Genomic DNA, 12668 nt, shown 5'->3' on the forward strand with positions numbered 1-12668 from the left:
CCCTCCGCCTCCTACGTAAGACCTTTAAATGGATCCCCCTCAAACACAGAAAGACCGTCACTCACGCCCTGGTCACCAGCAGGCTCGACTACGACAACACACTCTATGCCCGAATAAACAAAAACCTCACCCGCAAGCTACAGAAAATCCAAAACGCATGACTGGTCCTCAAGACTGGTCCTCAACCTGCCACGTCACTGCCACATCTCCCAGCACCAGCGCACACTCCACTGGCTCCCCATCGAAGCGAGTCACCTTCAAGATGCTAACCTACGCTCACAAGGCCCTCCACGACACCGGACCAGCATACCTAAACAGCTGACTCAAATTCCACGCACCCCAAAGGACCCTACGATCAGCCCAGCTCTCCAGATCGGGAGGCTGCTCCTTCTCCTTCCGCACGGCCAGTGCCTGGAATGACCTTCCGCTCCACCTCAGACAGATAACATCGCTCCCCATCTTTGCAAGAAACCTCAAAACCTGGCTCTTCGACAGAACCCCTTCTTGATGGACTGGAACCTGCAAACCCCCCACACCCCCAGTGCCTTGAGACCCTTACGGATGAGTAGTCACGCTTAAACACCTGATTTGAATGAGAATATCTTCCGCAAAGAAAAGTAGAGTATTTTTACAGAAATCTATTCTGCAGTCACTGCAGAATAGAGTCCTTGTTGGAAGTGTCTCCTGCCACTGGACCCCTTGGACCTTGTCTACGGTAGGCGTAAATGACAATGTGGACACAGCACAATTCAGCAATAGACAGGCTAGATTGGTCCCTTGAGATTCAAGGGTGGGGGGCTAAATGTAGGATCTCCCCACTCGCAGGCTCATTGAATGGGTGTTGTGGAAATAGAGCAGCTCCAAGTAGAGCTGCAGAAGGCTGCTTATGATAAAACTCCACCAGCCGAAACGTCATTTTCCTGCAAAACTGGAATACAGACCTTTGCGAAGCAGTTGCAAACTTTGTCAATGTGCCTTGAGAATTCGAAATATATATGGGGCAGTGCAGAGTACTTTGTTCAGCAAATTCTGGTTGTTTAATGACTTTGTATTTAACTCTTTTTTTTTTTAAAGTGTGAAGTTTTGCATTTGTGAGCTGTTTTTTGGAATGTGCTTTTACTACTTTTAATGAGCCAAATAAAAAGTTTGATTGACTGAAAAGTCATCACAAGATATCCAATGAACTATCCCTTCGACCCAGGCTTTGAGGAAACCAAAGGTTCCTGAATTTACAACATCCTTCTCTGTAATCAGGAGTCAGAAGGCTTGTACAGCAGGCTCCCCTCTGGCACAGTCCTTATTCCAATTGGTTAGCAACCCCATGCCATCCAGCCTTCCTTTCCTCCAAACCCCACCATACCGGTGTCCGAAGCACTAGCGAGGGCTTTCATCTCCAGCCTCAACCATGGACGAGGGAGGTTGGGCAACATTGGGGAAAACTCTGAGGTGCAAATTCACAAATGGCCCTGGTAAATGATGGTCAGATCAGGTCCACCACGCAACAGAGAGGCAACGGGGGAGGGGCATAACCATTCTCACTGATGTCTACTGAAAAGTTAAGTGGTCGTGAAGTTTCGGGCGAATAATGCTTCTGTGAGGAATAGACAGTCGGCGTTGAGGTGGGGAACGCAGCAAAGCATTGCATGTTTGTGCTTACTGTTTATATGACGTAGAGAAGGGTACCACACCTTGTGCTTTTATTTTATTGAGCTCAATGCTAGGTACCTTAAGAATGTGTATATCAACATCTTACGGAGATGTGAAGTTAAGAATACAATATATTTGCCTTCAAAGTATCGAAGTTTCCAATATTATTGTTACACAGTATCTAAAACTCAATATTCTGGTAGTACACGGAGTAGGGACACAACTGACTATCCAAGGGTTGTCATGCTTCAAGCGTGCATGGGTGGGTAAGATGATGTGGGTGAACTGTGCTTGGAGGGAGGTACAGGCAGTCAGTGAATGATGATGATGATTTCTCCCAAAGGCTAACTTGCCTTCTTCTACCTGAAGATGGTGAAACAGGATTTTGATCCAGGAATAAAGAAGCAGAGTACACCAGTACTTAGAAATATATTTTTATTTTAAGTCAAAAAACTTTTCGACCCTTAGTGAAAACTGAGGACAAGTTGAGCTGATGGTTTCCGGTAGACGCCATGATGGAGCAGGAGGTGTTTGACTCACTCCGGAACGGTGTCGTTCAGCCACTTCAGGTAGGGCGGATTTCCCTGGTCAATGCGCAGGCTGATGACTTCAGCTACTTCATAAGGGTGCACCGACCTGGAAGAAGGACACAGGTGAAAGCACTCAAGGTTTCTCAGTTGTCTCAGCTGCAGGTGGCACAACATTGCAAAGGAGTGCGAGGGCTCGGCCAGATGCCTGCTAATGCTAGCCACACGAAGAGCGGCTGTGACCAATAGAAGGTAGACACAAGTTTGACAAATAAGGGCTTCCACTAAAAGGCGGGAGCAGGCCCAAGCTGCAGCAATCAGAGGACACAGCAAGCACAGGCAATCGAAGGCAGGGGATTGTGTGAGTACATGTTCAAGCAATTAACGCCTGTAAGAGGTAGCAAAAGGCTCAGCCTGCAACAGACCCATGCTGGAGCACACACAAGGGGCTGGGACAGGCGATTCTAGGTGCAAATAAAAAGTTAGGAAAGTGTAATAGGGAAATATCACAACAGATGTAGGCAAAGGCTAATGAAGACGTATGAAAGTTGGCAATAGTGTCAGCAGAAACCAAAATACCACAAGAGAAAGTCTCACAAACCACAGCGAACAGGACTTAAGTGAGGCACCCAGGCATGTAGTGTCGGATGGGATGATGAGTAACAAACACAGTGGTGCTTACCGTACATACTCTGCCAACGCGGAAACTTTGGTGCTGCGAGTTTTTATCATCTAATGAGGTAAATAAAGGAAGTACAGAAACTTTACTAAGTAATCCAGTCCGACTCATTTAACAGACGAAGGGGTGGGACATCAAAATAATGTGTCATGATAAGTAAGCGTGTTCCGTACTTACCAGCAGCACCTCACTGTCCTCTTCAATGTTGCCTTTCCACTCATATCTAAAAATCAAAGACGTGAGCAGCTTGAGTAAAGGAGGAAAGAAGAGAAACAACTGAAAAATAGTAGCATGGCAAATAAGCCACAGATGGAGAGAAGAAACTGCAACAAATACAGTTATAACCTGAAAAACAACTAGAACACAAAGCAACCCTTGGACAAAGATTTCAACCACAAGACTCTGACGAAGCCAGACACAGATGAGACCGTAACACTGAGATAGAGAAACCACAAAAGACAGATTTAGGAGCATCTCACTGAAACACAAGAACACAAACACAAAAAATAGAGAGATTAAACAGAATACACAGGTTCAGCCAACCAACAAACCGGATTACAGAGAGCCAAAATAACACAGACAGGGTACAAACCACAAAAGATAGGCAACGGGAGCCAACCACAACAAGGGCACTGAGAGTCAACCACACTCAGGCATCGAGAATTAACCACACTCAGGCATGCAATGACAACCACAAAACACATAAATAGGGTAACCCACATGGATACACAGAACCAACAACCAAACAGGGATATAGAGATCGAACCACAACACAAAAACCATGGAGTTCAAACAGAACTCATAGGCAGAATCATAGAAAAAGTGCAGTGTGTGTGTGCAAAGAACATAGACACAGAGAATCAAAGATATACAGACACTCATCGAAAAGGCGGCTGTCTCCCGGGTCTCACGTTTCATTAACCAAATAGTGTGAAGCAGGTGGAATTCACACCTGGAAGCTGCTGCCAGTCAACACTAACCTCCATCTACTAATCTCTACTCCTACTCGACGTTTCATCAGCCTTTAACACTGCAGACAGACAACTACCAGCCAATGACCATATGCCACCGAGTTCCAGGCGACGGTCTGTAAGTGGATAAACTCCCACCAGAGATACAAAACCCAAGAAGTCACTGACTATGCGCACCATTCATCCCTCAGATAGAGGCTGGCAAGGCTCTAAAATGACTGCCCCTCTTTTCAGAACATGTCTTCTCTTCCTGACCCAGTCAACTTCTACAAGCTTAACTGCTTCAACCATGCTGACGCCACTGGGATCAACCTCTCACTGGACCGCAAGATACCCAGACTATGTAAACGCCTCTGGCGGTGTGACAGTGGAGAAAGAACCCTCACACACAGAGCTCCTCTAAAACAGAAGTTCTCACCTGTGGATCATCTCAGAATTATGACCCTCAATTCACTAGTCTGTGGAGATGGGACTGGTGACAAACACATCAACAAGTGAAACATCTCAGTGTGACAATAGATTCCAACCCCTCGCTTTAAACCGTAATCAACAAAATAACAAAGACTCATTTTACACAGTAAGAACACTGCGAAGTATCTTGCCTTGATAAGGCCTGTTCCTCAAGATGTAGGCAACACTAGCCCTCGTGATGTCATGTCTTGATTATGACACTGAGCTTTACATCTGAATCTTTAATATTTAAACAGCAAGCTATAACATATCAGAAAACACGAGTACTAAACCTGAGCAGTTGGTATCACATTTCCCCATTATTCTTGCGCTCTAAAAGTCTACACTGGTTACCAGTGAACAAAGAACGTCCTTCAATACCACCAAGAGGATGATAGGACAGGACCCATCTTCCTGGAATCTCAACTCACACTGTACGAAAGACAAACCTCAGATCAAATGGCTGCCTCTTGATAACCCTCCGTGTGAGCCTAAGGACACAGACCGCCACCTAGAACTCAGACAAGCAATAGAGACCGAGCTTTTCCAAAAATCATGACGCAAGTGATTCTCAGACTGGTTTGTAGACACATCATGTAAAAACGTCCATGTAAAGCCCGCAGACAATCCCTCACATTCCCTTGGAATGCCGATTCATGCTGCGGCGCCATGCGCGAAGCACACACCAGTCTTCATGCGTAACACCAAAACAAACCACTATAGAGGACACTTCAGAAAAATGCCACAATCCAATTCAAAAGAATATGCAAATAACACCACAGTACACAGACACACCCTGGCTCTGAAATAACAAGAGTGACCCACCCACCACCGAGAGAGGGATCCAGCCACAGGGAGCAGGTAAAACACAGATCAAAAGTCAACATAGAGGGACAGAAAGGCTCATATAGGGCAGTGAAATGGGCACCCAAAATGAGTGGAGGAAAACCGAGATAGCAGAAAGAGCCTGTGTTTCCCGCACACACCACTCAGATGGTGACAGTAGAGACCAGGATGGCCTCACCAACCTCTCCTGGTTTAAGAAGAACCTAAACCAACTTCTGCTCAAACAGCAAATATAAAGAAGTCTATGAACTCAAGAGCCTCGTCTGGAAGTCTCCACCATGAACAATCTCTCCCTCCCTACTTTATATCCTGGCTAACGCCACATTTCTCCAACAGGTTTTTACCTGCCCTCACTCCAGGATTGCCTTATCTTCTTTACTTTGGATAATGTGTCTTTTTTATATGCACACTTGTTTACTTTATGCTTACGGGCAGTTCTGATCCCTCACGCGTGTTGCACATTATAAATAAAAAACTATTCAAACAATAACATTTACATTCATCAGTGAACATATGGAGGGCACTCAACCAAACACGGACACTGGTCCAAAGCCTCACGGACAAGTAATGAGTTTCAACACAGAGACATAGTTACCTGTCCAAATTTGACTCAGGCCAGAGACCGAGTCAGGAAAAACACCAGTGCACGAGAAGAGAAAGGGCACAAGTGCAGTGAGGCAGGATCTGCGACCAGTGGGGGAAAGACTTACAAATAAAGTGACGGAAGGCTTTACGGGGAAGAACAAGTCAACATCCAGACAGGCAGGCTCATCCGCCAATGCTTATTTATATCGCTAACACACAGAAGTCTCACACCACTTACATGGAAGTTATCTGAGGCACAATATTCACACAGGCTGCCAGCTTCTTCTGCACGAGCGCCCTGAAATGTAAAAGCAGAAATTGAACTAATGGTCAAGGATAAGAAGCGAGATCCCACATTAAAGGCCACAAGTCAACACCTGATCTACGAGCAAGGGCTTTATCCGGAAGCGAGGACAGCATCCATGGAAGACAGACTATAGGACAGACCTTACCTCACAAGGAAATCATACGCGCAGTGTCACCGCGTTCAAATGGCCTGTTCGTTCACTGGGGGTGCTGAGGTACACCGAACAGTAGGTACCTGTCATATGTGGAGAACATGCCACATAGGATGTTCACCGGCAGTGATGCCCCTTGTATTAACCACGGCGCACATGCCCCAGGTGGGATCTCTTACGTTGGGTAAGCAATAACGACACGCGTTCCTTCCATCAACAACAATTTGTTTCCAGGTCCAATGGTACACAGCCCCAGTAAGACCCCAGCACAGCAGAAACTGACAGAGAAAGACCCCACAACTTGTCCCCCATGGAGGGAAGGAGGCAGTGTAGTGCTGTGACAACAAACTCCAAAGCAACTTTCATTGTTACATGACATTCACTCTCTGTCAGTAATAAAAACACAGACAAACAGCAGGCAAAAATAAAATATACTTTTGTTTCCCTGAACCTAAAACAATTTAGAAAGCACAATTGTCACTTCCTGCGTCTCTCTACTCCATTGCACAATTCCTTCTGCTCCTGCCCTCTTATCACCCACGCCCTTCGACTAACTCCCTCATATTCCATACGGTGCCCCCTTCCGCTGCCCCCATGCATAGCTTCCATCGAAGGCTTGTCTCGGGAGGGCCAGATTCTAGATCTGAGCTGCAGTACCTGGTAGCACTGTCTCTCTGCTAGATGGAGAGGAGAAATACAGGTTCAAGGAGGAAAGGCACAGAGAGCTGGGGTGGTTGGCGGGAGGCTAGTTTCAGTTTTTAGGTCTCGCCTACCGCAGCGCGCAGAGGGCCTCTTGGAATCACTTCAGACGTCCACGAGACTTCCATGGCCTAGGGATCTCTGTAGCACGCAGCGGCGCGCGCAGGAAGGCTTCTGCATTCCTGTGCCCGCCCTCACCATTTGTCTTGAGCGCATTGCGGCCGCAATTCATTTGACTGACATAAACAAATGCTCCATGTTTGCACCCCCTCCCACCGAGCTCTCCCACACAGCTGATTCGGCTGCTTGTTTTAATTAGCAGCTTTTTCTGTCCAGTGAAAGACGCAGCTTTCCATGGACGCCTGTTCGCTAGCTGCGCAGTTGCATTTTCTAGGAAGACATTCTCAGGAAGTGTTTCAAGGACCAGCAGATATTTTGTTACCAGGTAGTAAACAAAATGCGATTAGAAACTGGAAGCTGTTACTATGAGGCCTTGTCTTGCCGTGGTTTTTCACGAGCACTCCCTTATCTTTACCAGGACAAATAGAGCCTTTTCTATCGGGGGGATAATGAGAAATCCAAATATTCCCCAGGCTCATTTTACTTTCATCTCTAAAAGAAACATCTCCCGGGCAGGGATGCGCAGTGTGAAGCACGCACCTCCCCCTTCCTTGTATATCTTGGCATCGTTGGGCTCCCACTCCTTTCCTCAGGCGAGGGAAGATAATGCCCAAGAGCTCTGTAAATATGTTTCAAGTTAAGCGACAAGGATTGTCCTGTTTCCTGAAACCTCTGTTACATAATGAAGATGAATCATCCAGCTGTGAAGTGAACGTTCACTTGTATAAGAGGGAAAACGTTGGTTCAATAAACCTGGGCTAGATTTACAAAACAAGCATTGGCAATGCCAGTAGGTCTGGGTGTTGCACCGTGTACTCGCACAGGCACAATGTTTACTGTTCACTCACAGACACAACTCATCCGGATGCACAGCTCACTGTACACCTACACATGTAGAACTCTGTACTCATACAGACAGACCCCACCCCCATTTACCATGCACAGGCAAACCACTCACCGTACACTTGCACAGGTAGAACTCTGTACTCCTTCAGGCAGACTCCGTCCCGCTTTACCATGCACTCACACAGGCACACCACTCCCCGTACACTTACAAAGGTAAAACTCTACTCCTACAGATGGATCCCGTCACCCATGCATTCACACAGGCACACCACTCACGCGAGTAAACTGTACACAGCACACGGTACACACCACACTGTACACAGCAAACCATACACAGCAAACCATACACAGCTCACCATACACTTACACAGGAAGAACTCTGTACTCCTACAGATGGATCCCGTCCCCCATGCATTCACGCAGGCACACCACTCACAAGTACACTGTACACTGCACACCGTACACAGCTCACCGTACACAGCTCACCGTACACAGCTCACCGTACACAGCTCACCGTACACAGCTCACCATACACAGCTCACCATACACAGCTCACCATACACAGCTCACTGTACACTTACAAAGGCAGAACTCTACTCCTACAGATGGATCCCGTCCCCCATGCATTCACGCAGGCACACGACTCACGAGCACACTGTACACTGCACACCGTACACAGCTCACAGTACACAGCACACAGTACACAGCTCACCGTACACAGCTCACCGTACACAGGTCACCGGACACAGCTCACCGGACACAGGTCACCGGACACAGGTCACCGTACACAGCTCACCATACACAGCTCACCATACACAGCTCACCATACACAGCTCACCATACACAGCTCACCGTACACGTACACTTACACAGGTAGAACTCTGTACTCCTACAGGTGGATCCCGTCCCCCATGCATTCACACAGACACACGACTCAACCGGGTAGCTCATTGTACACTTACACAGTTAGAACTCTGTAGCCATAAAAACAGACCCCGCCCCCCTTTACCATGCACTCACACAGGCACACCACTCCCCCCTGCACTCACCCATATACACAACTCAACGTACACTTACACAGGTAGAACTCTGTAGTGAAAGAGACAGAACCGTTCCCCTTTACCACGCACTCACACACACACACACACATGCACACCACTCACCAGGTTGCATAGCTCACCATACACTTTCACAAGTAGAACTCTGTACTCATAGCGACAGATCCTGCTTAACCGTCACCGTGCACTCACACAGTCGAACCACTCACCCTGCACTCACGCAGGTACACATCACACCGTAGGCTTACACAGATAGAACTCTACTCCTACAAATTGATCACGTCCCCCATACCATGCACTCACACACGCACACCACTCACCCAGGTACACAGCTCACCGTACACTTACATAAGTTGAACTCTGTATTCATAGAGACAGATCCTGTCCCCCTACCCCCATGCACACACACACAGTCTCACCACTCACACTGGTACACAGCTCACCGTACACCTACACATGTAGTACTCTGTAGTCATGCAGACGGGCCCTTGTTCCCTTTTACCTCACAGACATCACTCATCCCTCGCTTACAGGCATTACACATTAATGGGACAAATACCACTTTGTGTTCCTTATTACTTTGGTTCATCGAGTATAGATCATACGGTGATCTTGAGCGACCCTACTGAAACCATACTCTTTGAACATTCCCTGGTTTAGAATTGGTGGCCTGAGACCCCAATAGACCTTTTCAGATCAGCAGCTTATTTCTTATCCAACACCGGATCAACCCTCTTCCTACGCAACCTAAGCAAGCAGGTGACTGGTTGAAGATGAAATATGAAGTTAAACGCTTGGGCCATGCTGCAGTGGAGGAACAACCATTGGTAACTGCGAGGGCCTCCAAAGGCCAAGATACAAATCTTCAAATTCTTGTCCCCCGAACGGAGGTCGTGGCACACCTATCTGCCTCCCAGATGTACCACTCATTATTTACCTTATCACATGGACTTCACTTAATATTTTTCACAGGGATGGACTGTGTTCCTGTGGAACAGTTTTTCCCCCCAAAATTGTGCCCTGAATGCCAAAATGACCGGAACTTAAAACTCATTGAAAACTGTGATCAAACACCGTGTCACAGCAAAGCAATCCAAATCTAAAACATTATAACCTGCCTAATATCACCACCTGGGAGATGGCTAAATGGATCTCACTAATATAATATTGTTCTTGTTGCCCAAATCAATGGATACATTTTATCCAGCTCAGGAAGAGGAAAGGCCAGGAGAACGGCTGCACTTCCGTCTGTGCCCATGACGCCAATGGCCGCTCCTGCATTAGACGCTGGACTCCACTGAGCCGCCACACTTCTAAATTACATGTTGAAAACAGCTCTTAGTATGTCGGAGGTAATGAATTATAATTGCGTTTCCGTTGTTGGTTTGGTAATTGAATACAAAATCGCGCTCGAACCTGCAGCGAAAGGTGCTTCCATTATCCACAGGTACTCTTGAATAAAAATGACTCACCGCTGCTCTTAACCCCTCCCATGCTGGTGACGGAACCGCTCCGTCACCAGCCACGGACGCGCTGTGCTGATGACGGAGCGGTTCCGTCACGGCCCGCTCGGAGCGCCTGCGCGGCACGGATTCCGCGCCTGCGCGGCACGGATTCCGCGCCTGCGCGGCACGGATTCCGCGCCTGCGCTGGACGTTCCATTGAGCGGGCGGGGCCGTGACGGAACCATTCCGTCATAAGCACAGCACACCCGAGGCTCGTGACGGAGCGGTTCCGTCACGAGCATGAGAGCGCTGCGAGGCCGCCCCACCCCCCTAGCGCTGCGGTGGAATTGCGGCCGCAGCGAAGGGGTTAAACCTCTGGGGTCATATGGACCAGGTCTTGTAAACAACTGCATTGGTTTAGCCAGCTTGCAATGCTCTCCAACTGTGTTAGTTGTGCTGTCGGGTAGTGAGTGTGGCGTGAACTACTACCCACTCCATGACCTCCATGCACACTAGTTATTGTTGTAATCGATAGTTTGTTCACCTTCGCATTGCATAAATACAGACTTCCATCGGCTCTAACATGTCCCACCAGCGCACCTGTGCTGACACACATGACTGCCCGTGCAAACAAGCATTGGCAATGCAATAGGTCTTGCATTTCGTGAGTTTAAGCTATTGGCATTGTAAATGACAATGCCTTTTATTTATGTTTTAAAACCGAAAACAAGGGGGGCGTGGCCAAGATGGCGGTGTGAACGGACGTGTTCCACTGTGCTCCTGCCGCCGAACGCCGCTAAATAGCATCTACAGCGTTCTCCTGGGCCCTGGGGGACCTAGCTGGGTTCTCAGAACAGGTCTCGGCTTGGAGCGGGCTTCGGTGAGGCGAGTTGCGATCCAGGTGTGAGAGGTCTGGGCCGTTGCGAGCACAGGACGTCGCGGCCTGCGGGGCCCTGAGGCGGACGGAGAGGCGAGAGCGAGGCCGAGAGGGGCGGAGCCATCAAGCCGCTGTTGCGGCTTCCTTGACGGGGGGCGGCGGGTCTGACCCGCGCGGCTGAGAGCGGGGCTTCCCGCGGCTTTCCCGAGGAGGCTCCTGCGGACCTGCCGGGTCACTCGACAGCACACCGGAAGCCTCCGAGCTGCACGGGGGACTGCAGGAGGGCGGCAGCGACGATTAAGGCTGTGACGGCTGGGCCTGGGACGTGGCCTGAGGTGAGGAGAGGGGGGAAGACGGAGACGAGCCCACGCCGCTCCGGAGGTGAGTGGCTGACTGCAGCGCTGAGCCCCCCCAGCAGCGGACTGCCGCCCTTGAGGTCTCCCCTGGCACTGGAGGTGCCACATATGCAGAGCGCCGCCATCTTGGGACAGGGTGGTAAGCACCGGGGCTCTGCTTCAGCGGAGAGCGCCCTTGGCTGCGCCTGGCCGGCACTCGCTTGTTTACACCAAAGACACACGTCTGCCGCCCCCCCCCACACACCAGAGGGTCCGGGTGGGAATCTACAAATACAGCTGCCCTAGGAATAGAGGTCCCACCCCACGCCGCGCAGCAGGGACGGAACAGCGGCGGGGTGCGGAGACCTCGGTGTGAGACTGCTGCTGAGGTGGCCCCCGGTGTGAGTTACCACGATCGTGCCCGGGAGCGGCGGCTGCGGTGTGGTGCCCTGGGGTCTGCCATATTGAGTCCCCGCACAGCCTAGTGACAGCTTCACCACGCGGACTGCGTCTTCTGGGGTGGCGCCCCACGCACTGTCTGGGGGGGACACGCAGACAATCAGATCCTGCCAGCGGGAGCACTTGGCGCAGCGGAGACCGGCGGCGGAACGAGGGAGGTGGCCATTTAGCACCGGACAGTCTGGTCCACAACCACAGGTGCTGGGACGAGCTGCTGGACTGGTCTACGCCGGGCAGTACTGCGGACTGACCGGGGAAGTATGGCGAATGGTAGGGTGCGGAAAGACAGGACCATAAAAGACTTACTCACGCCTATCTCTGCGGGGGGGGGGGGGAAAACGGACCCTCACGGCACTGAAAACAATGCGGCGTCTACTAAGTCAACGACCGGCGCACCAGGCCCCAGCCCCCGAAGCACTGACGAGCCGGTCACGAGATCTTTCTTGGAATCGCTCTTTGGGGGCCTACGGGAAGATCTCCAGCTTCTTAAGACTGAGTTGAAGGGAGAGATTCGTGAGCTGAGGCGAGACACGGACGCCATCGGGGAGCGAGTAGCGGATCTGGAGTCGAAGAATGACGCCCGGGACGTCGAGATGGAAGCGCTCCAGCAAGAGATCATCCGCATTCATGACCAGCAAGTCGATTTACAATCCCATGTGGAAGACT

The 12668-nt window shown here is 49.8% G+C and overlaps 1 protein-coding gene across 2 annotated transcripts in view; it reads right to left on the minus strand.

The window, feature by feature from the left end:
* Positions 1-2068: 2068 nt before the first annotated feature.
* CUTA (cutA divalent cation tolerance homolog) overlaps positions 2069-12668 on the minus strand; it is a 63008-nt gene continuing 52408 nt past the window's right edge. For both annotated transcript variants that reach the window (XM_078640730.1, XM_078640729.1), the window contains 4 exons: positions 5944-6003; positions 3031-3076; positions 2857-2906; positions 2069-2283 (listed from right to left, as the gene is read on the minus strand). In XM_078640730.1, the coding sequence (XP_078496856.1) occupies positions 2184-2283; positions 2857-2906; positions 3031-3076; positions 5944-6003 (256 nt within the window). In that variant the 3' untranslated portion in view covers positions 2069-2183. The remainder of the gene's footprint in view (positions 2284-2856; positions 2907-3030; positions 3077-5943; positions 6004-12668) is intronic.

This window comes from Lissotriton helveticus, chromosome 5_1 (assembly GCF_964261635.1).
Source record: "Lissotriton helveticus chromosome 5_1, aLisHel1.1, whole genome shotgun sequence".
NCBI classification, from domain to species: domain Eukaryota; kingdom Metazoa; phylum Chordata; class Amphibia; order Caudata; family Salamandridae; genus Lissotriton; species Lissotriton helveticus.